The sequence below is a fragment of the Medicago sativa genome, chromosome 3 (genome assembly GCF_051527215.1).
Source record: "Medicago sativa cultivar Bolivia chromosome 3, Bolivia_mono, whole genome shotgun sequence".
Classification (NCBI taxonomy): Eukaryota; Viridiplantae; Streptophyta; class Magnoliopsida; order Fabales; family Fabaceae; genus Medicago; species Medicago sativa.
The window spans coordinates 55931710-55956294 of NC_140751.1; the positions used below are offsets into that span (position 1 = coordinate 55931710).

General features: G+C 35.1%; 2 protein-coding genes across 2 annotated transcripts; one reads left to right on the forward strand and one right to left on the reverse strand.

Annotated features, from left to right (window-relative positions):
* Positions 1-5: 5 nt before the first annotated feature.
* On the reverse strand, positions 6-10196 carry LOC146938511 (plant UBX domain-containing protein 7-like). Its single transcript, XM_085749641.1, has 8 exons — positions 10093-10196; positions 9214-9334; positions 8640-8717; positions 8476-8548; positions 7498-7640; positions 7288-7384; positions 6946-7000; positions 6-273 (listed from the first exon to the last, which is right to left on the reverse strand). Exons 1-8 carry the CDS (start codon positions 10194-10196, stop codon positions 6-8), a joined length of 939 nt encoding a protein of 312 aa, XP_085605767.1.
* On the forward strand, positions 10195-23399 carry LOC146938512 (eukaryotic translation initiation factor 5B-like). The gene is made up of 11 exons (XM_085749642.1): positions 10195-10204; positions 11122-11525; positions 11623-11730; positions 11837-11937; positions 12294-12384; positions 12965-13075; positions 13150-13215; positions 13559-13618; positions 13708-13758; positions 22654-23084; positions 23363-23399. The coding sequence occupies exons 1-11, from the start codon at positions 10195-10197 to the stop codon at positions 23397-23399; spliced, it is 1470 nt and encodes a 489-aa protein (XP_085605768.1).
* The last annotated feature ends 1186 nt before the right edge of the window (positions 23400-24585 follow it).

Genomic DNA, 24585 nt, shown 5'->3' on the forward strand with positions numbered 1-24585 from the left:
TTTTCCTAGATTGACTTAATTTTCAAAGTGGTCTCTTGAATGATTTCTGGTCCAATAATGCTTTTATCACCGACTTCAGCCCAACACAAAGGAGTTCTACACTTCCTGCCATACAACACTTCATAAGGTGCCATTCCAATACTCGAGTGATAGCTGTTGTTGTAGGAAAATTCTATTAAGGTTGTTTCTTGGAAGTTGCCAGCAACATTTGCATCTTTATTATTTCCTGCAGGGATTTGACTTGATTGTTTCATTCTTTCCAATGAAGCTGCTGTTAGAATTTCTTCTAATATTTTGTGGGCTACAATCAATTGTTGGTTTTGGTTTTAATAAAAACGGACTGATGTTGTGATCCATTTGATGATGCTTAGGCCCTAATAAAAGTGATCAATAAATATTGGGCTTTTGGGCACTTGATCTGATTTGTGTAGAAACATAGTGTAGGCCCAAACACTAGGCCCATGATGGGTGGTGCCTAGGGTTGCACAGTTATAAATAGAGAGGCTAGGTCCCCTTTGCCATCACTCTGACTATTCTGCTCATTAGCGGTTTGCCCCATTGAAAACCCTAAGTCTGTAGCATGTGAAAGGTAAAGGAAGACTCTTGTCTCAAATCTCGGCGAATCCGGTAATCATCGTTTACTAGTAAGTGTGTTCTAATTTCATGTAATAACTCGATCTTGACGATTAAATTGTTTACATGTGGTATCAGAGCCTATTATTATTATATGATTTAGAACCCTAACATTTGATATTTGTAGACTGCATAAGCGTTGTGCTGTAAATCGCAATTTATCTCTATTGAGTTGTTTCAAAACTTGTTTTAAATTTGATTTGGGATTACAATCGCCGTTCCTAGGCCTCTGTTATACCGTATTGTTGTGTTCTTGACAAATCGTTGTTGTCCCAAACTGTATTTTTAAGCTGAATTCATACCCTTTCTCTAATTTTATTTTTGGATTGTTATAAATTAAGAATTCAGCTTTTACGACATCAAACTTTTATTTAATTCAATTTCAAGTTAAAGTTGTTGAAATTGTGTGCCAACTCAGTTTTAGTTTCATTCAAATCATATATGCTAATTTTCTAAATCCATATTTTGTATTCAACTGTACAGAAAACAAAAATTTAGAAAAGCTTTTAACTCCCCGAATATTTTGTTAGTCACCATTGTTCTTTTGAGGGGACTATAATTACACGGTGATTGCCTTTTTAAATTTTGTTTTGTTGAATTTATGAATATATATGTCGCTCATAGACATATTTGTATTCAATTATAGACAAAAAACTTGTGCATCATATACACCGCAGTTAATCAAAGGATGTTTGAATTATCAAACTGGATTTCATTGTAAGACTGTTAGGTGTTGACTCAATATGAATGGGTGCACCTTCTATTCATCTTTTTTTCATGAGTTTCCTTTTCATATGCTCTCGTAGCTTTTGGAATTCTTGTGAACCACTATGTGATATTGATTTTCAATTTCATGCTATGATTTTTTTTTTTTAATTTGGACAGAATTTATCATATTTTGGCATGAATTGATTGAATCATATGCTATTAAAGTGATATCCTTTTGGATATTAATTTATTTTACATTAATATGGATCGGAAAAGATATGTTTCTCATCATACAATTGAATTCAAGTTCTTAAAGTGGATATGGATATCGATTAATTTTGAGTGATTTGTTTCTAAAGATTTAGAATCAAATCTTTTCACTTTGGCTCATTTTTCTCTAATATCGTTGCCATATCTTGGAATTTGATATTCTTTTCAACCTTGGTATTTTTTTTTTGGCTGATATATTTATATATATGGTCTGTACTTCACGGTGAATTTGCATGTTTGTTTATAACGTTCAACTTTGTTCTCAAGAATTTGTTCTTGTTTTAAGCATTCAGTTTGAAGTTTTGAATTGAAAGATTTGTTTGTTAATATTCAATTTGAATCATTGAAATTGTTTCAATTTTCAAAATTATATGGCTGAAAGGGAAATTAAATATTTTCTATTGTTGTATGTGTTTGATCTTTGATTATCTCACAAACAATTTTTAATCAAAATAAAGCTACTTGAACAAGAGTTTTGATTATTTTCTTTGTGGAATTTTGGTAAATTTCATTAATCTATATCAAAGATTGTTTGAGTTAAATAATTGTTTGCTCAATTATTATTATTATTATTATTATTATTTTTATATGTGTCGTAGATGTATTAATATGTGTGAATTTGGTAAATTGATCCAATTTTGTGCGGCTCCTTCTTCTGTTAAGTTTATGGATAGTTTTCTTTATATATGACTATAGTTTCTATTCTATTATTTGAGTGGATTTGAGATTGGTTTATGCATAGATTGAAGTTGCTTTAAAAATATGTTTATCATGATTGAATTACAATTGCATGTGTGGATCCAGAGACAATTTTGAGTAGTCATGTTCAAATTAAGACCTTGTATTTTTGTGCTACTCCTTTTGATGTTGTTTTTGTCACTAAAAATTGATGTTATATTTGTTTCTATTGCCATAAGGTTTGCGATTTTTGAAACAAATTTCACATGTTGTGATTCATTGTGCATGTGCATCTAATGTGAATAAATATTGGCATGATTATTATATGAATATTCCATCATGCATAATTTTATTTTATCTCAAATCCGGAAGAAAACACCATGATTAATATTTTATGGATCAAATTTTGCATTTTCAAAAGATTTTGATTTGATTTTGGTGGATTGATTTGTTTTGAAAATTGAGTAATTTGATTGGAAATAATTTCCAAACATTGTTTTCACATTTTTATTTATGGGAATAAATTTTATTTTGTGAAATATGTAAAATCTTTTTTTTTTGTGAGATATATATTCCCATGGATGAGTTTAAAATATTATTTGTGAAATTCTCTTTTATAGAAGTGAATTATTCTATTAAAGTGTTGTAATTGTGAAATTACTTTAGACTCAATTTTGTCAATATCATTAAATACCAATGTATATGAATTTATTTTGTATAAATTCTATATTGCCTTGTTCTTATTGGTATGCTCGCTTGTGGAATATCATAAAAGTTAATTTTTGAGCAATTCTGAAAGCAATTGAAAACTATTATCCTTGCATTGTATTGATATATTATTGGAGTCTTTCTTTTGTTATACTGGTTTGTTGTTGAATTATGAACCAATTGAGATGACAATATGCCAAATTGTGCGGAACTTTAAGTCATTGAAGCTTAATGACTCTACAAGGAGAATTGATTACACTTTTCGAGGTTAGCCATGATTTAATTAATTTAAATTCTTTTATTGAATTTGATTACACATGTTCCCTTATTTTATAGGGGAAGGGCATATCCTATTGGTGTAATATTAATTGACATGACCATTGTGTGATAGAGAATATAGTTGAATATTTGTTTGAATGTTTTAAAAATCTTGGATTGATAATCCAACTATCATTCTCTATCAAGTGGGAGAATCTTACATGTCATCAATTATCTATAAATGAGAAACAAATATCCTTTGTTGAAAAATACTCTTTTGTTTATTATGGAGACTTACATTGAGGATATTATAGTCTTTTATTAAATATTTTTTTGTGACTCTTTTGTCTTTTATCCTCAATTGTGGTAAAATTCAAGTCTCGTATATTTCCGCTGCGTAGATAATTGATTTAAATCATTACTTGTTAATGAGATTATGAGTTTAGCGGTAATAATACTCTTCCAAAAGGATAACAGATAATGATATCTTGATTTTCTTCTATGTGCTTTTAACGTACTATTCTACCGCATTGTATCAAACAAAATTATGATGAATGCAAATTGAAACGATATTGACCAGTCTAGATGCATTTAAATGATGCATATTTTTTCTGTGTCATATTTTGACAAGAGTAATTGATTCCTATGCAAAAAGAATTTCTTGCGTTGATATAGGTCGTTACCACCAAAGTGGGACCGCCTCTATTGATTGATTGATGAAATTTCCTTTTGTAGTTTGAGGAATATTTTTAATTGTAACATGTAGTTTCCAACCCAAAGGTGGTTATTGCATTTTACAATTAAAAATTTATTTGGGATAAGTTATTGGAGAATGTTTTGAACTAAGGAATTTGCCTGCCCAAAGGTGACAAATTTCTGAATTCAATACATGCTCATTGATTAACTTACCTGAGGTTTTGACTGGGGTTATAACCTTAGTTTGTACATTCTCCCAAAGGTGATTGTACAATTATATTGGCCTCATTGTGATAGCTTGTTTATTTTGAGCTATATCTTGTCAAAAGATATATTTTGATGCATTCATGTTTTGTCTCATATATTTCCTCAATGGATAATTGTTATGCTTTTATTATGCATTCTCATTGATTAACTTATATAAGATGGAGTTATTGGAGTATATGTTGAACCAATGAATTTGTCTGCCCAAAGGTGACAATTTCCCAAGTTCAATGTATCCTCATTGATTAACTCAATTGAGGTTTTGGCTTGGGTTTCGACCTTAGTTTGTGCATTCTGCCCAAAGGTGATTGTACAATTATATTGGCCTCGTTATAATAGCTTGTTTATTTTAAGCTATATCTTGTCTTATGACGTCTTATGACATATTTTAATTCATTCATTTTTTTTCCTTATCAATGAATGATTGTTTTACTTCCATCGAGATCTTAACCGAGTCAAACCGTAAGAAATGGAAGTAAGATCTGGAGTTATCTCTAGGAGAACATGTCTGAACTGAAATAACCTTTTGGTAAGTGGGAGATCACTCACAAGTTAAAGTATCTGACCATAATGGTCTCCATGTGTCAATGAAAAGTTATTGGACGTAAAAATCTGACAATGTTGTAATTTAGGAGTAACTTTGAAGTCAGTGGGAGATGTCAACTTAATTTCAGTTTAATATGATCAAGGAGTAATTGTGAAGTCAGTGGGAGATGTCACCATAATTTAACATTCTAGTTTTTTAACTTGTTTTCTAGTTTTTAACTTGTTTTGAAAAATATCTTTCACGTAACCTTCATTTAGGATGAATCCTATTTGTGTTTTCTTGTTGGAGCAACTTTGTTTTAGTTTTACTCTTGGAGGTAGAAAACTAAGTTTGAGATTAAACTCACATAACCTTGCTTCATCCTTTATTCATCTATATAAATTGTCTCTAGTAGATGGTTCATGACTCCCTGAATCTTTTGTTGATCGTTTATTTAAGTTGTCTTTGACTTCACATAACCTTGCTTCGTCTTTCCTTGTCAAAACTTTTGTTGCTATAAGGTCTAATGTTGAGGAAGACATCCTTTACTTTATGACATAAACACTTGGATTATATTTATTGGGGAAAGGGCTAAGAAATTAATCAAAGTAAATATTCTACCTTTCTTAAAGTTTGATGATCCAGGTACTTGTGTGGATTGCATTAGAAGCAAATTTACTAAAACCAAAGGTTACAACTAGCATTTTTGAACCCTTTGAAATTGTTGAAAATGAAATTAGTGGCTCCCAACTCCTATAATTTATGGCAATGAATTATTTATTACAGTCATTGGCTTCCTAACCTTGACATTAATTGTTCTTTTAACCAAATGACTTAGGGTCATTGTTTTCAAGAGTCATTTTGAATAACATGAATACTGTGAATTCTTTTGACGCATTTGGTTAGTGGGAGTTTGAATTTTATATTATTAATTTTTTGATGATGAATTTTTCTTTCACTTATTTTCTTTGATATATTGATGTGAATTTCCATTCAATTTAATTATTGATGATGAGATGAATTCTTGTATATATCAAATATCAAATGTGAAAAATTATAGCTCACTGTTGAAGGGATCACTATAACGGTGATCGACACTATTTTGGAGCTGAGGCATTACATGTGAAAAATTTGAGCTCAATGTTGACAGGATCTTTATGCCGGCTGTTAACATTATTTTGGAGCTGATGTATTATATGTGAAAATTAGAGCTCAGTGTCGTTAGGATCACTATGCCGGTGATTGACACTATTTTGGAGCTGAGGCAATGTGGTTTTCCGTGGACCGCATAATTTCTCTGGCTTTAAGGCATTTGAGAGAAAACACAAAATTTCTTTGGCTTTAAAGCATTTGAGAGAAATCACATAATTTCTTTGTCTTTAAGCATTTGAGAGAAATCACATACATTCTCTGGCTTTAAGGCATTGAGAGAAATTGAGGACCGACAATGAAAATGATAGTATGGTCGATGATCACGTTGACATATCATTTCTTGCTACACTCTACACAAATGACTAGTCGACGGAATTGGTGATATTTGTAACCATGGAAGGTGTTGTATCAATTAAGGATATAACTACTGCCATGCTTCGATATCATTCAGTTCTTAGTTGGACGGAGTCTTTATTAAGTGTTGCATCATGGGATCATATAGTGGCCACGTTAGGAAGTTTGTTATCAGTCCGAGAGTCGTTTTCAAAAAATTATTTTTAAATTTTTATTTTTATTTTATTTTTAAAATACACAATTGATTTTGCCCAAGTGGGAGAATGTTAGAATTTCTTCTAATATTTTGTGGGCTACAATCAATTGTTGGTTTTGGTTTTAATAAAAACGGACTGATGTTGTGATCCATTTGATGATGCTTAGGCCCTAATAAAAGTGATCAATAAATATTGAGCTTTTGGGCACTTGATCTGATTTGTGTAGAAACATAGTGTAGGCCCAAACACTAGGCCCATGATGGGTGGTGCCTAGGGTTGCACGGTTATAAATAGAGAGGCTAGGTCCCCTTTGCCATCACTCTGACTATTCTGCTCATTAGCGGTTTGCCCCATTGAAAACCCTAAGTCCGGAGCATGTGAAAGGTAAAGGAAGACTCTTGTCTCAAATCTCGGCGAATCCGGTAATCATCGTTTACAAGTAAGTGTGTTCTAATTTCATGTAATAACTCGATCTTGACGATTAAATTGTTTACAGCTGCCAGCTCTCTTTGAACTTCATCATCCTCCTCTTTACTCACATCTGAATCTACAGTAGCTGTAACATCAACCAAGATTATGACGGGGAGAAAAACATGTCAAATACAATTTCACCGTCAATAAAGTAAATGGCATAAGATTCTGGTAGAAAAGACTTAAAACCAAATGAAAGACATCATATAGGTGGGCAAGGCCCATCTATTAACAATGATATAGAAGATATCAATTATATGCAGTGTTGATACGTAAAAAGAAGCAAATAAGTCAGCAGGAAAATAAAGAAACCTTCAACGTCGAGCTGATCTTTTACTGAACATAACAGCAGCAAAGAGACGAGTAACAAACCTTTAGTTTTTTTTGGGCTAGATCCTCCTCTACGACACTTGTGAGACAAGGTATTCTGGTGATCCTTAGGACCAGCCTCAAAGAATGTTAGCAGACCCTAAACAAAGCAGAAGGCTCGTCAAATCAGCAAGATTTAGGTATGAATAATGTTTCAGTTTCCCAAGAAAATACATCATAGTAAGCTGTGAAGTTGCATCACATATCACATACTTCTAATAAAATTCCAGGTTCAACCATTCCGCCCCAGGAGCGCGTCTTTTTACCAGTGATTGGGTCAATAATAAGCACAACAGGAATTGAATCCAGTCCGTAATAAGTGCAGACTTTCTGGCCTTCTGATGTATCATCATATACTTGTATATTCAAAAAACAAACAAATAAATAAAATAAAAAATTGACAAAGGCAAATAGTATAAAATAAATAATATGTTAATATTAGCAACAAAAAATCTGCTTCAAATGTCACAATATATAGCCCAAATGAATTTCACAACTACTCACTTTAAACATTTGAAATACTGAGACTGATTGCACAAACTAAAGCAGTAGAGTGCTATGATTTGGGTGAATGGCATTTTTAAGGTTCCACATTTTATGGGACTATAATGGGAAGTTTCCACAAATTATTGCTTAGTGGAATGAATTGGGAAGGTTTTACTAATTAATTGGTTCAATGAGTGACAAAAAAAATATTTAATTGGTTTCCTCTCCAAATAAAGAAAGAATAATTAATTGGTTTATTTAGGTCATAAAAGAACTGTTTCATGTTAAATGAAGGTAAAAAAACGTATTGAACGTAAAAAATAAAAAGAAAAAGAGTATCTTTTTAGGGTTTTTTAATACAATATTTTTTTTTTTAAAACAGGGTCATTGACCCGAATCGCGAACCGCAAAACTTCAAGGAAGGAAAACGAACAGAATGAGTCGCAAATTCCACCGTGCCTACGATTTTCCGCTTCGATCCTGGCCGTCCCCACCAAATCCGACTCTAGCCATACTCTAGCACACAAAAGGTTGTCAAGATCACAAAATCATACGATCCTTCAAGTTGGGTCGCGATTCTGTGATTGAGCAACTAAAGTGGTGAGGACAAGTCATGATAAGCTACCTACCATTCAAAATATTACTTCAAAAATAAAATAAAATAAAAAATCGACCACAAAAATTGAGGTGAGTTGAGAAACAAACTGACCTGCCAAAATATGAAGTATGTACTAATGATCTGAGAAACAGCATCATTTGCCCATGTATCCCGATTAAGCTTTACAAAAGAAAAAATTGTCACCAATAGTGATAATGTTGAAACAAAATAATTATGAAAGTTCAAAAATGAAGCACCAAGAATAAAATACCATATGTGAGCTGAATTCCTCGGTAGATTGTATGTTCACCAACAACCACTTGTCCTGCATAGAAGCAACAATTTTTGCCTGCACTCAAAAATCAAACCTTGGTCACAATTGCATGTCAGTTACATGTTTCACTATTTCACAATATATATATTATCACCACCGGCCCATCTAGAGTGAACAAATAATTGCATATCAGTTAAAAATTGCATATTCGGAGAAGGTTTGAGTGAAAAACAACAGGGGTGGCCCTGAGGGCGGCAGCTCAGGACAACATTTTTTTAGGGGCACCAAAATTATTATTTTTACTTAGTAGTCAGTACAATATAGATAACATTTCTTTTTAATTTACTTTGATTTATTCTATTGAAAATATATTTTTAAAGAACTTTGATTACAAAAGAATCTTGTGCAAAAAGAAAATACCCTGATAAACACTACTATTAACGTATAGAGAGTAAAAATTTAAGAAAACAATCAAGCTCAAGTTCAAAAGGCTAAAACCCTGCTTGAATTTGAGCTGGATTTTACAGGCTCAAGCTTGAAATCAAATTGAAACCAAGCAATGTATATTTGCCTGGTTAAAAGAACCATTGAACATTAGATGAAAAGGAGGGCAATAGAGAAAAGCAAGTGAGGTGGCACCTTGCTCTGATTCCCAAACCCCATGACGGCTCGTTTCCTGTTCAATTTTACGACTGCACAAACATGAAAAAACACAGTTTCAATAACTAGTTTGTCTGTTGAAAATCACACAAACGTATATACATACACAATGACGTAACTAAGATGAGATAAAAGAATGAGAATAACACCAATATGAAAGATTCAACAGCATGAAAAATCATTTATCAGAGTGAAGATGAAAAAGGTAGGAGTGACGCGAATCTGAAGGAAGTTTCTAGCGATGGCAGCGGTTTGACCTCTAGCGAATAAGAGGAAGGAAGAGACCAATCTTTCTGGATCGGTGGGAGGTAACATTCCCTCGAATTAGGGTTTCAACAACGAGCTATCCACGAGAAGTAGGGCTTCGATAACGATGATGATTTTCTGTTCACACTCTCTCTATCTTTTCAGGAATCTAATATACGGGAAATCTAATACTAATTATTTTTAAATATTTTTAAATATCTCAACAAACTACTCAATATCTACATATCTATATATATATATATATATATAATAGAGTATTAGATTTTTCAACCACAAAAAGCGTCAAAGCCAGTTAACAGGTTTTAGTTCAAGTTTGTGAGTGAAAACCCTAATCTGAAGGCGGTCGGAAATCGAAGGAGGCTCTGGTTGGCTGCGGTTATGGTGCATAAGGAAAATCCTTATGCTCCCTGCATAAATCCAGAAATGGTTTTTGTGAGTTGTACTCCAAAACCATTAGATGTACTTAATGGTTTCCAGCACCCTACATAAAATTATAGTATGTTGTACTCCAAAACCATTTTACTGTGGGAATGGTTTCTGTGAGTTGTACTCCAAAATCATTTCTGGATTTACGCAGGGTGCATAAGGAATTTCCTTATGCACCATAACCACACCCGCTCTGGTCATGACGAAAGGTAATGCTAAATCTAAAAAAGGAGTCAAGATCTGCTCCATTTCTATATATCCATTTTCTGTCCTGTTCTTTTAACAGATGTGTGACACATAGCTTTTAATACTTTCAACGGATCAGATTCGAAGTTAGTTTTTTTAATTTTAATTAATTAAAATAATTGAAAAAACAGAACAGAAAGTCTCGTACACTGTTGTTGTCCACTACTACACCACCGTAACTGCTGCCGCCGTGCCACTGCCAGTCAATGCCGCACCACCGTAATTTTATAACAACGAATAACACAGTATCCTTTCAACCATCAATAACACATACACTAATCTCAGCACTTGCAAAAGCTTAATTACATAAATCTTCAGGCATACATGAGGCACAACCGCACAAGCATATCTGTTGAAACAAACAATCTTCAATTTAATCACCACCAAACACACTCTCATCGATTTCAATTGTCTCCGTCAATATACAATTCAGCCCTAACACTGTAAAAAGGGGGAAATTGCGAAGATGATAGCAAGTCGGAGAGGGAAATGGAAAATTGCGGTGGAGCATTGTTGAAAAGCAAAAGAGAGAAGAACGACGGAGTACAGTACTAACGAAGAAGAGGAAGGAGAACAGCAGAGAAGAGTGACGGAGGAGGGCGGAGCGCTCTCGCGTGCACCGTTTCTCTTTCTTTCTTGTTTTTTTTTTTGTTGTGAAAGCAAAATCTGGTTTTGTTTTTAAAATCTGATCCGTTGAAATCTGACCCTGCCACGTGTCACACATCGGTCACGTAAACTGGAAAACTGGAGCACTTATGTACTGGAGCTGATCCAGACTCCTAAAAAAGGTGTGCTTTTCCTCCACTATTGATGTAAAACAACAAAACACTATTGATGTAACTGCTTATTTATATCTTGTTTTGCTTTTCCTCCACAACAGGTGCTATTTCCATCCCTGTGGCTGATGATAGAAAACATGCTAGAGTTGTTGTAGTTGAGGACAAAAAGATAAACCAACTCATGTCTGCTGGGCCTTTTAAGCCGAGTGGTGATGAGAACTTACCTATTTGCTACATGTTAGGTAATTTCTACACTGGCAAAACCAAGCTTCTAGATCGTATTCGAGAAACCAATATTCAACAAGGTGCTGAGGAATATTGCAGTAATACGCTGTTTATTGACCACCAATCATTAAATAACTCCCATTATTGGGGTTCAGCTCTATTATGTTGTGATATTGCAATTTTGGTTGTGAACATTATGCGTGGATTCGAGCCACAAACTAGAGACTTGCTCAATCTATTAAAAACGAGTAACAAAAATTTCATCATCGCCTTGAATAAGGTCAGTATTCCAATTTTATGACTTGCTGCTTCCAAATTCCATTATGTGTTTTTTACCGGTTCCTCAATTTTGTCACACTGTTCTTGCAACTTTGCAGGTGGATATGATTCCTCGCTGGAAAGCATGTCCCAATGCTCCAATTTGTGAAGCAGTGATGAAGCAGAATCGGCATGTTCAAGCTGACTTTCATATAAAGGTCTTTGAGGTAGTAAACACAAGTTTTTTTCTCTTTTTTCTTTCTTTTATTCTAAGTGGTGGCAGATTGTTTTTGTTAATGTTCGCCATGCTAATTTTTCTCTGTTTACTTCTAGATTATTGCTCAGTTCAAGTCTCAGGGGCTAAATACTGAATTGTATTATTTAAACAAAACAATGCGAGAAACATTCAGCATTGTGCCAACAGGTGCAATAAGGTAACTGTGTAGTCATGTAGCATAGTTTTGAAACCTATTCGCTGTTCTTGTTCCTGCATCCACTTAGGATTTGTTTGGTTTAATATGTATGGGAGAGTGGTGGAGAAGACTCCAGAATCAAGGGAGGTTGATCAAATAAAGTTAGTTTGTTGGGTGCTCTTATTTTTGTAGTTTCATTTTTGTTTTCAGTTCTGTAAGCTGCTCCATTTGTTTCTGATGGGGATAATTTAGTAAGAGTAGAGGGTCAATGGCAAATCCTTGTTTTCGGGAAAAACCAATAACTATAGCGTTACATGACATCTTCCTAATTCTTTGTCGGTGTTTTAGTATTGATGTTTTAATATTTGATATTTCAGTGGTGAAGGAATCCCGGACATGTTATTTCTGTTGTCTCAATGGATCCAAAAGACCATGATTGAGAAATTTACGTATAGTGAAGGCGTGCAGGTTAGCCTTATTTTCACATAATATTTATTAGAGGAAAGCACTGAAGCACAAGTCATAAACTCACATAATAAGGAGAATAAAGGAGTTACTTAGCACTCAAGTTAGCTTAAGTGAATTTGTAATTTCATTTCACTTACATTTCATTTGTGTTGCATGTAGTTTGTTACAGATCTCAGCTTCTATATAAGTTGCACTTGTAACCGTTTTTCTCCGATGAATCAATACATTCACTTTCTTCTTCTTAGAGCTTCAAGCTTTATCCATGGTGATTTCCATGGCGGTTTCATTCTTAGATGGTATCAGAGCAAGTGAATCTTGCCCTGCTTCCGCACAATGAAGATAGAACGTTGTCTTGTTCGTCTTTCTCTTTTATTCTTCTTCTGTGATTTTATCAATTCGCGTTTCATTGCATTTTTGATTACTTTGTTCTTTTCAGAGTTTTTCTTCCTTGTGATTCTTCGATCCTGTGATCTTTTTCTTCAGTGCTTTCCTCTAATAATATTTAAGTAGTTGAACTCTTGAATACTTCTTGATCATTTAACAATAGAGACTTAACTGTTATTTAACTGGCGGGTACCAGTGTACTGTTTTGCAAGTCAAGGTTATTGAAGGCTATGGAACTACTATTGATGTTGTTTTAGTTAATGGTGTTCTACATGAAGGTGATCAAATAGTTGTATCTGGATTGCAGGCAAGCATCTTAGATTCTAACTACATCTGTTAATACTTACTTTCTACCTCGGACTAATAAACTTTATAATTTAGGGTCCAATTGTTACCACAATTCGAGCTTTATTGACACCTCATCCGATGAAGGAACTTTGTGTTAAGGTACTGTTATATCTTATGCATTTGATTAATTTATTTTACTATCAAATTTGTTGCTTGATGGCAAACCTATAAAACCTTGGTCCATAACCATCTAGTGGCATGTGAACTAGTGACTCTTTTGCCCTAGGTTGATATTATTTTTATTGATCCTGTAACTTAAGTATTGTTTGGGTAGGAAAAAGGCATTTAGAAACTCGAATCGGTCCAAATGATAAATGTTGGAAACTTAGGAAATGATTATGATATTTGTAACATGAAGGAACACCGAGATATAGCAAGTAAAGTTGTTCACGGTTCATATTAGCATGCCTTCCAGGCGCTAAGTAATGTTGTCTAATTTCAGGGATCATTTATACATCACAAAGAAATCAAAGCTGTGAGGGGCATCAAGATCATTGCCCAGGTACTTAGTGATATCGAGTTGACTTCTTTTATGTCAGATTGTATCCAATAATGTTTTTCTTGATTTGATAAGATTTCTTGTTATCGCAGGGACTTAAACACGCTATTTCTGGCACTAGTTTATTTGTGGTGAAGCCTGACGATGTAACACCCATACCAGACGTATCTAGAAAGTCTGGCACGTGCGTTAATATTAGTACTGGATACATTAAAATATACAACATAAAATTTTACGAATGAATAATAATTACATCAAGTCACGTTCGTATAAATCATAATACAATACAACTCATCCATACATAAAAATACATCCTCGATGTCCATATCGTCCCGCAGCTTTACGAACGAACCCTTGACGTAATATCCATCCGGCTCCGAACATGCATAACATCCTGCTTATCTGAAACAAATAAGGATTGGGATGAGACATAATGTCTCAGTGAGTTCCCCTAAATCCTAGGCTATGGGCAACCTCAAGGGGAAACCTATGGTCACCACGTGTCTACATTACAACCTGACGGTTGATTATACGTGTGTGGGGACTTGCATACTTAGACGGTAGTGCATACTAGAGCCGTCATAATCATAACTTAACTTGTTATAGGCTTCACTTCCTATACGTGTCATGGCGGTTAAGGGGGAAACTAAAACCGCATTGCCAAGAATACACTCTATGTATCGAGGCCTAAACATATCATAATCATGGCACGATGCTAAACCGGACGATTAGGGGAAACCTAAGATCGTCATCGGTATCATGTTCTTTACTTACTCTAATCCATGCCTTGTACTTGTCATGTAGCATCTAATGCTCTTATTCTTAAACATAAACTTGCATGGGTTCACTCTTGCATAACCATGAACATAACATAATCATAATCATATCATACATAAACGTATCTAAGTTCATTCAATTATGTTAGCGTTGAACAAACAATTATTATCTTGATTCATTTTACGGATAGTCCCGGATGGAGTAACCCCGAGATCAATCCCATACATGACCGATGTACATACATCGGACTCCCTCGGTGTCGTGCGGGTCCCTTGCGGCTTAAACCGTTCCCCTTAGGTCGAGAACCTCCCGTATCCCCCTGGCGTGGATAACAAGAGACACGAGCACCTACGTCTTGCTTATTTCAGTGACATGCGGGTCCCTTACGGCTTGAATCGTTCCCCTTAGATCGAGAAACTCTTGTATCCCCCTGACGTGGATAGCAAGAGACATGCCACCTACTTAATAGTCATAGTCCTGTCGTACGTATACATAAACATATTCATACTTGCTTGCTTATTATCTCGGACCCTTGAGTCGATCCGATTATCTGTAAATAAATACTTGTTCATGCTTGTAAGTTCTTAATCATGGTGGAGTGATTAACTAATCAAACCACGACTTAACGTGCTTGCTATCTTAATCTTAATCATGTGCGAAGATAGCATACTTCGCGTCTTAACATTCTAGGGATCTTGCTAACTAGCTAGTTCTCGACAACTATGTCGAGGCTCTAGTTTTTCTTTGCTTAATGAATATTTTGCTACCCGATTCATGACTTGTTTCTCTCGTATGCCATGCCTTACTAACATGCTTGATACTTGCCTCATCTCATAAAAATCATGCTTTCTTTGATCATCATTTAGGACCTTGGTTTGAGGGGGTTACATTCGTAAAAAGACACCACGGAGAAAACCACATCGCGAAACCCCATGCCTGCCTGAAGCAAGCAAAACAATGAGATTTCTCACTGTCTTACTCGCCTAGGCGAGTGATTTCACTGGGGAGGCGAGTGGTAGTTCGCCGTGGCGAGTTGGGGGCGAGCAGGACCCCCCTTTTGGAGTTCTAGCTCGCCGTGGCGAGTAATAACTCGCTGTGGCGAGTTAGGACAGTCCAGAACACTTAAAAATGATATTTTTGACCCAAAAACCTCAAACCAATTGTCTCTATGTGTTTTGGAACATATTTGATCATTGGAAACTTATAAAACATGCATATGGCAAGTATTAACATGTATAGCATGCATGACATAAAAAGGGGCAACTAGACTATTACATAAACCCTAGAATTTCATGTTATTCATACTAAACATACATGGCATAATCATAATCCCAAAGGGTGGGAAAACTAGCTATGGAACTCACCTAAACAAGTTCTTGAAGCATCACAAAGTTCCAAGCACAATCAAGCCAAAACCCTAGTTTTGAACACATGCTTCCTTGACTTAGACCAATCCATCTTATTGCTCTTTCTTGCAACCCTAGCACCATAATTTCTTGATCTTTGAAGAAAACCTTGCTTGAATCCTCTTCCATCTTACCAAGAACCAAACCCTAGCTCTTGATTCCAACTTCTAATTCTTTCCCTCTTAAATTCTTAACCAAGAAGAAACCTTGCCAATCTCAAAACCAAGTTCCAACCCTCACCCTCAAATAACATCTTCAAACCCTAACTTCATGAATCCTTTCTTAAAAGGAGAAGGAGAGATCAACAAAGAACAAACCTCCCTTGACTTGAAAGATCATGAAGGATAATAACTTAGATTAAGCTTGCCATGGGAGGAAGAAATTTTAGAAAGATTTGATGGAGAAAAGAGAGGTTGGGCGTGAGAAAGAAGAGAGAAGGGAGAGCAAAAACCAAATCCAAAACCTAGAGAGAGAAAGGAAAGAAGAGAATGAGATATTTTGGGGGTAAATCCAAATAAATAACATTTCCACATGAAATTACCATTTTACCCTTGCCTTGAACGTGTTAAAAACGACTCTGATACTTCTCCCGTAAAAAGCTGACATGTCATAAAATATTTCCATTAACTTACTTTTCCATAATTTAATTCCTCTAACACGGTCAACGGGTAATATACCGATACTGTCAGGCGGGATATTACATTCTACCCCCCTTAAAAAATTTCGTCCTCGAAATTTAGAGACCATCTACCAATCATCATATCCAAAACTTACCATCTTTGGTCTGAACCATATACTTTCTATTCATACATATCCAAGAAGTTCATCATCGCTTGTTTTTTTTTTTTTTGTCTTGTTTCTCGATCCACATACATAAGCATATAGCTTTCTTGATCTTAATATCACTCATACTTGAAGTTATCTTAATACATCATGATTTGGAACTTTCCTTGTTACACAAAAACTTATTGTCTCGAACTTGTATTTTACCCGCTTAACATAGACCATACACAAAGGTATCTTATCATAAACATGAACACTCAGGATTTGCCTTTTAACTGGAGTCCTACCGGAAACCAGGTTTGCCCTGCAGTGCTTACCTATAACTTTGAATCATCTTTCCATGCATACATAATCTTCTCGGGTAAACATACAATTCATTCATCAGTTTACTTACTATCCTTTGAGACACAAGTCTCTTACTTGCAATGACTCATATAGACAATTTCCACATATCACATATACCTTTCCGAGTCTTAAGAATATTCCGACTTCATCTAATTTATTTACGCCTGAACAAAAGGGTATTTACATAGCTTGACATGAAAATGTGAAATCAATGGCCACTTCATCTGACATTCTAATAACCCATGTTGTTGTTAACATGTTCTTGAAACTTTCTAGCAATTTTACTTGCACATACATCAAACATTCTTAACACATTTCCGTGTATTCCGTAGAACATTGGCTTCATACGAATATTGTTGTTCCATAACATGTGCATACTTCAAGTACCACCTCTTGTTAAATGATAACGATATGTGTCTAGCATTTTTCTTGAAGAAATTTTCTTAAACTTTGGTATTCGGGTTCTTGGAACGAATATATACATGACTAAAAATATTATCATCTCCAAAACTAAATTTGTAATAGCACCACAGAACCACCGGACGAGTTTCTATATTTTGAAAAAGATTTAACAACTTGCCCCAACTTGTCCATAACAAGTTGGTCCTGAAGTTTATACGTCTTAAGTGAATTTACTTACGACGTATTTTATCAGTTTCAAAAATGTATAATTCTATGAGTTTAAATAAAAACATCGTTCCTAAGTTCCTTGATACCAATCTTTCCTTTAAAAGTTATAAATCATGCTTTAACATATCTTAAAAGTATCGTTTTCACTCAACAAGTATTGCAAACAAGAGTATGAATCTCATTGCATAAAACTCAAGAGTCGCATCTTCCTACATGATATCATTCTTAAACTTCGAGGTGGATTCTTACCTTCTTAACTGATATACATACCTCATAAACATATTAATACATAATGTAAACCAAGAAGATCCGTAACCCACTTAACATTAACTTATTCCTCTTATCTAGGGACATTAAACTTGATTCTCCACATCATCTCATTAGGTTATCGCTTGAGCGTTATTACCTTTTCCTGAAACCAGTCATCAATCTTGATGCTTCGATTATTACTTAAGTCACAAAAGATAACCGTCTGAATCTTACATGTTTTCCATATTTCATGATCACCGATTAGCTTCCATGGCGCTACTCTGATCCCCACCGGTTGGCTTAAATTAATACTCTAATCCTAGAGCAATTGAGACTTCAATTCATACTTACCACTTGAATACATACTTCTTGAGATCTTCCATGTTGCAACCAATGTCACAACCTTACTCTTGTCTTGTAAATTCAAATCTCGTGATAACTTATCTTATACTCATAATACTTGACTTGGGGGTAAACCTTACGTTATTGCTGATTGCATTTACCTACGGGGCATACATAACATACTTGAACTTGGTCCCAATCAAACTTGAATTCCTTTAACAAACTCATATAACACTTGAACATATCCTTCTTGAACATCTAATCCTTGTACCTTCGTATCCTCGCATACTATATTTTGCTTAATCATAACAATACTTGCTGGTTGATTCTTCTTTTTAAAGAAAACTTCGTAAATTAGCGCACGGGTCATTGACGTTGATGATTTCCTACTTTATAAATATATTAAATTTAGCCCCGGCCATTACTCTAAATTCATAGAACGGATTGATAACACATACGTGTCATCAAACCTAGACTCTAATAAGTCTAGCCCGCTCTACGAATGTCGTAGCAAACCGGTTCCTAGAAATCTCTTGTGAATTTCCAAAATGTCAACTTCAATCCCCCATACGCGTAATTCTTTTTAAAATCCTTTAAACCTGATAGTTCAATTTCAAAATGAGCCTTAGCAAGTTAATTAAGCAAAACATAGGTTTGAGCGATACGTCATAATTCCACATAATCCATGAACCTTACAATTTCTCATAACTTTGCATCCCTTTAGCTTCTTACTTCATACCTCATACATAAACATCGACGACTTTCCTTCTTAATGCCGAAACTTTTATACTCTTGATTTTGGCTTGTTCTTGACTCTTAATACATTAACCTCCAAAGCTACCTTAAACCGTATCGATTTCGTTGATGGTTGCCCATGTCTTTTCCTTTAAAAATCTTAGGGTATGATATGCATTCGTTACTTGATGTCATAAAAGATTGTCTTTACATAAAAGTTTATTGTGTAGACATCTCACCAATAGTCATTGCAAACCATAGGAATGAAATGGTAGGTTTCATAAAAACGGAAAGTTTCGTCTCAGGCTTGCTATTGGTGAGCTTCTCCAACTCTATTTTTCAGAAACATTCTTTGCATGAAAGTCTTATTCTCAAGTATCCAATGCACATCATTTGTTCCTACCATTTTGAAATATTTTATAACATATGCATGGCAATCCTCACCCTTTTTCGATACAGTTCTTGGCACGTCGGAAATCAATATCTTAATCCTGATAACATAAATCTTTCTCTTGAATCCTTAACTTTATTTACATATTGCTATTCCTGAGAACCTGCTGACTCCATCAACACATGCCGACTTCTCACTACCTTGTTCTGACATTCCAGAATATCATAAACCCATTCCAACAACAACTCTTACCGAATCTTCCGGTCATGATTATATATATACATATATCCAAATTCTTCATTTTCTGGTACATGAAGGATCACTAACATCTCACCCGACATTGTCGGAACGTCCCTTCTTAACATGCCTTACATTCCCGGAGGATTCACACTTGTACCTGATTAGTTCACCGGCCACCTTTTGGCACGATAAAAAAATTCTTCATCACATACTTCGTTCCTCCTGGGTCCTATTCAGCTCTCAGGCATCCATTCTAATCGTTGAATGCTAAATTGAGTTGATCAGGCTCAACTAACATCAACAACTAGAACATTTACCTGGAACCCAATGGTCCCACTTCCATTGTTGTAATTTAATGACCCAAGGCACAGTCTGAATCGACCTGCTCTGATACCAATTGTAACACCCATACCAGACGTATCTAGAAAGTCTGGCACGTGCGTTAATATTAGTACTGGATACATTAAAATATACACCATAAAATTTTACGAATGAATAATAATTACATCAAGTCACGTTCGTATAAATCATAATACAATACAACTCATCCATACATAAAAATACATCCTCGATGTCCATATTGTCCTGCAGCTTTACGAACGAACCCTTGACGTAATATCCATCCGGCTCCGAACATGCATAACATCCTGCTTATCTGAAACAAATAAGGATTGGGATGAGACATAATGTCTCAGTGAGTTCCCCTAAATCCTAGGCTACGGGCAACCTCAAGGGGAAACCTACGGTCACCACGTGTCTACATTACAACCTGACGGTTGATTATACGTGTGTGGGGACTTGCATACTTAGATGGTAGTGCATACTAGAGCCGTCATAATCATAACTTAACTTGTTATAGGCTTCACTTCCTATACGTGTCATGGCGGTTAAGGGGGAAACTAAAACCGCATTGCCAAGAATACACTCTATGTATCGAGGCCTAAACATATCATAATCATGGCACGATGCTAAACCGGACGATTAGGGGAAACCTAAGATCGTCATCGGTATCATGTTCTTTACTTACTCTAATCCATGCCTTGTACTTGTCATGTAGCATCTAATGCTCTTATTCTTAAACATAAACTTGCATGGGTTCACTCTTGCATAACCTTGAACATAACATAATCATAATCATATCATACATAAACGTATCTAAGTTCATTCAATTATGTTAGCGTTGAACAAACAATTATTATCTTGATTCATTTTACGGATAGTCCCGGGTGGAGTAACCCCGAGATCAATCCCATACATGACCGATGTACGTACATCGGACTCCCTCGGTGTCGTGCGGGTCCCTTGCGGCTTAAACCGTTCCCCTTAGGTCGAGAACCTCCCGTATCCCCCTGGCGTGGATAACAAGAGACACGAGCACCTACGTCTTGCTTATTTCAGTGACATGCGGGTCCCTTACGGCTTGAATCGTTCCCCTTAGATCGAGAACCTCTTGTATCCCCCTGACGTGGATAGCAAGAGACATGCCACCTACTTAATAGTCATAGTCTTGTCGTACGTATACATAAACATATTCATACTTGCTTGCTTATTATCTCGGACCCTTGAGTCTATCCGATTATCGGTAAATACATACTTGTTCATGCTTGTAAGTTCTTAATCATGGTGGAGTGATTAACTAACCAAACCACGACTTAACGTGCTTGCTATCTTAATCTTAATCATGTGCGAAGATAGCATACTTCGCGTCTTAACATTCTAGGGATCTTGCTAACTAGCTAGTTCTCAACAACTATGTCGAGGCTCTAGTTTTTCCTTGCTTAATGAATATTTTGCTACCCGATTCATGACTTGTTTCTCTCGTATGCCATGCCTTACTAACATGCTTGATACTTGCCTCATCTCATAAAAATCATGCTTTCTTTGATCATCATTTAGGACCTTGGTTTGAGGGGGTTACATTCGTAAAAAGACACCACGGAGAAAACCGCATCGCGAAACCCCATGCCTGCCTGAAGCAAGCAAAATAGTGAGATTTCTCACTGTCTTACTCGCCTAGGCGAGTGATTTCACTGGGGAGGCGAGTGGTAGCTCGCCGTGGCGAGTTGGGGGCGAGCAGGACCCCCTTTCGGAGTTCTAGCTCGCCGTGGCAAGTAATAACTCGCTGTGGCGAGTTAGGACAATCCAGAACACTTAAAAATGATATTTTTGACCCAAAAACCTCAAACCGATTGTCTCTATGTGTTTTGGAACATATTTGATCATTGGAAACTTATAAAACATGCATATGGCAAGTATTAACATGTATAGCATGCATGACATAAAAAGGGGCAACTAGACTATTACATAAACCCTAGAATTTCATGTTATTCATACTAAACATACATGGCATAATCATAATCCCAAAGGGTAGGAAAACTAGCTATGGAACTCACCTAAACAAGTTCTTGAAGCATCACAAAGTTCCAAGCACAATCAAGCCAAAACCCTAGTTTTGAACACATGCTTCCTTGACTTAGACCAATCCATCTTATTGCTCTTTCTTGCAACCCTAGCACCATAATTTCTTGATCTTTGAAGAAAACCTTGCTTGAATCCTCTTCCATCTTACCAAGAACCAAACCCTAGCTCTTGATTCCAACTTCTAATTCTTTCCCTCTTAAATTCTTAACCAAGAAGAAACCTTGCCAATCTCAAAACCAAGTTCCAACCCTCACCCTCAAATAACATCTTCAAACCCTAACTTCATGAATCCTTTCTTAAAAGGAGAAGGAGAGATCAACAAAGAACAAACCTCCCTTGACTTGAAAGATCATGAAGGATAATAACTTAGATTAAGCTTGCCATGGGAGGAAGAAATTTTAGAAAGATTTGATGGAGAGAAGAGAGGTTGGGCGTGAGAAAGAAGAGAGAAGGGAGAGCAAAAACCAAATCCAAAACCTAGAGAGAGAAAGGAAAGAAGAGAATGAGATATTTTGGGGGTAAATCCAAATAAATAACATTTCCACGTGAAATTACCATTTTACCCTTGCCTTGAACGTGTTAAAAACGACTCTGATACTTCTCCCGTAAAAAGCTGACATGTCATAAAATATTTCCATTAACTTACTTTTCCATAATTTAATTCCTCTAACACGGTCAACGGGTAATATACCGATACTGTCAGGCGGGATATTACAGAAGATGATTTGGAATATGTTAAAAAAGCGGCCTTGGAAGAAGTGGAGTTATTCTTGCGGAGGATCGACAGTAGTGGTGACGGTGTTTGTGTCCAAGCATCTACACCTAGCTCATTGGAAGCATTACTGGAGTTTTTTAAAACTCCAGAAGTGAATATTCCTGTTAGTACTAAAAATATAGGTCTGGTGCATACGAAGGATGTGATGAAGGCAGGTGTAATGCTTGGAAAGAAACAGGAGTATGCTACTGTATTGGCGTTTGATGTCAAAATCACCCTTGAAGCTAGTCAACTTGCAGACGACCTGGGTGTGGCAATTTTTTCCTCCGATGTCATTGATCATCTATTTTGTCAATTTAAGGATTACAAGGATGGCATTAAGGCTTACATGGACTACGTTAAGGAGGAGAAAGAGAGAGAATCTGCTGATGATGCATGGTAGTTAAAATTCCGATTTGAATCCTAAAATCTTGCGATTATTCATCTTAAGTGTTATTATAAAAATCTTTATTATATAATTATGTTAACGTTATTAGGTTTCTTTTTTACGCAAGTGTTATATGCAATATGTGACCTACTATGCTTATGAATTTTAATTTACACAAATTTCAAGTGTGATTTAAGGTTTTTTGTGTCTTATGCTAAGATTGTCTGGTTTACTAAATAACTTCCCCTTTCCAATTTTGCGTGAAATTTTGATTTTAGCTACCTTAGTTGTTCCCATGTGTTATAATGATTCTTACCCAATAGGGAACTTTATACAGTTTTGTTGGAACATGCGTGGAAATTGAGAAGAAAAAAAGAAGATTAAATGTTCCTATTTTGCGTGAAATTTTTATTTTAGCTACCTTAGTTGTTCCCATGTGTTATAATGATTCTTACCCAATAGGGAACTTTATACAGTTTTGTTGGAACATGCGTGGAAATTGAGAAGAAAAAAAAAAGATTAAACATAAATTCTCATATTGGGAAGAACTAGTGCAGTTTGAATTGAAAAAAGTGGAAGTCCCACAACAGATGAAATACATATTCGCAGTGTTTATATAGTGGGGGTGTACCTCCAAGGGACATAATAAAAAATGTATTGATATATATTTTTTTAGGGATGTATTGATATATTTTATTATTTTGAAATGTTAAATTAAATAATTAATTTAATCATTATTAGCAAGTGCTTTCTTAGTCCTCAAGTTTTGCTAAAATATTTTGGTGCACAATCTGAAATATTTTGGTGCACAATCTGAACTATTTTTTGGTATACAATCAATTATATTTTGGTACTTGATCTGAAATATATTTTGGTACTCAATAATATATTTTTGTAGTCAATATGATATATCTTGCAACTCAATTTTAGATATTTTTGTACTAAATATAATATTTGAATTACTTATTCCCAAAGTTTCTCAAATATTATTTATGAATCTTCTCTATACATAGCGAGCTCACATAGTGCATTCTTCACAACGAAAAATATTTTGAAACTTCAAATATTTTTCCTCTCTCTCCCTTTTCGACTTGTGTTGATGAGTCATTCTTCTTTTCTTATACTCCTTCAGTTTTGAGTGGTCTTCGTACCATATCAGAGTGGTTTTATATCATATTGAGGTTGTTATTTCTCGAACAATTATCTTCAATGCAGTAAGTTATCGTACAGTTTGAACTGGGATACTTTTTCCTAGAGGTGGCGCGGTTTAAATTTTACCTTTGCACAAATTTGGGTAGTGTCGCGAAACGTCTTAAAGAGAGCGACTATAACACCCTCCTTTTTATTTAATTATTTTAATTAGTTTTAGAATATATTTATATATTTATATGATGTATATGAGGGATATATGATTTGTTGAGATTAGATGTCTTTTTATAATTTAGTTAATATATTTTGTTGAGTGATATTTTGTTATGTTATATGTTGGTATTTACTAGCATAATATAT

What these genes read in the sequence shown, in the direction of transcription:
- LOC146938512 (XM_085749642.1), top strand. An exon ending in TCATCATCGCCTTGAATAAG is followed by an intron (nt 11,526 to 11,622) that starts GTCAGTATTCCA and finishes GCAACTTTGCAG; the next exon opens with GTGGATATGATTCCTCGCTG. An exon ending in TAGTTGTATCTGGATTGCAG is followed by an intron (nt 13,076 to 13,149) that starts GCAAGCATCTTA and finishes TTTATAATTTAG; the next exon opens with GGTCCAATTGTTACCACAAT.
- LOC146938511 (XM_085749641.1), bottom strand. Translation starts at nt 10,196, where the DNA reads ATGACCAGAGCGGGTGTGGTTATGGTGCATAAGGAAATTCCTTATGCA. An exon ending in AACCTGGAATTTTATTAGAA is followed by an intron (nt 7,385 to 7,497) that starts GTATGTGATATG and finishes TGCTTTGTTTAG; the next exon opens with GGTCTGCTAACATTCTTTGA. An exon ending in GATGAAGTTCAAAGAGAGCT is followed by an intron (nt 274 to 6,945) that starts GGCAGCTGTAAA and finishes AGAAATTCTAAC; the next exon opens with AGCAGCTTCATTGGAAAGAA.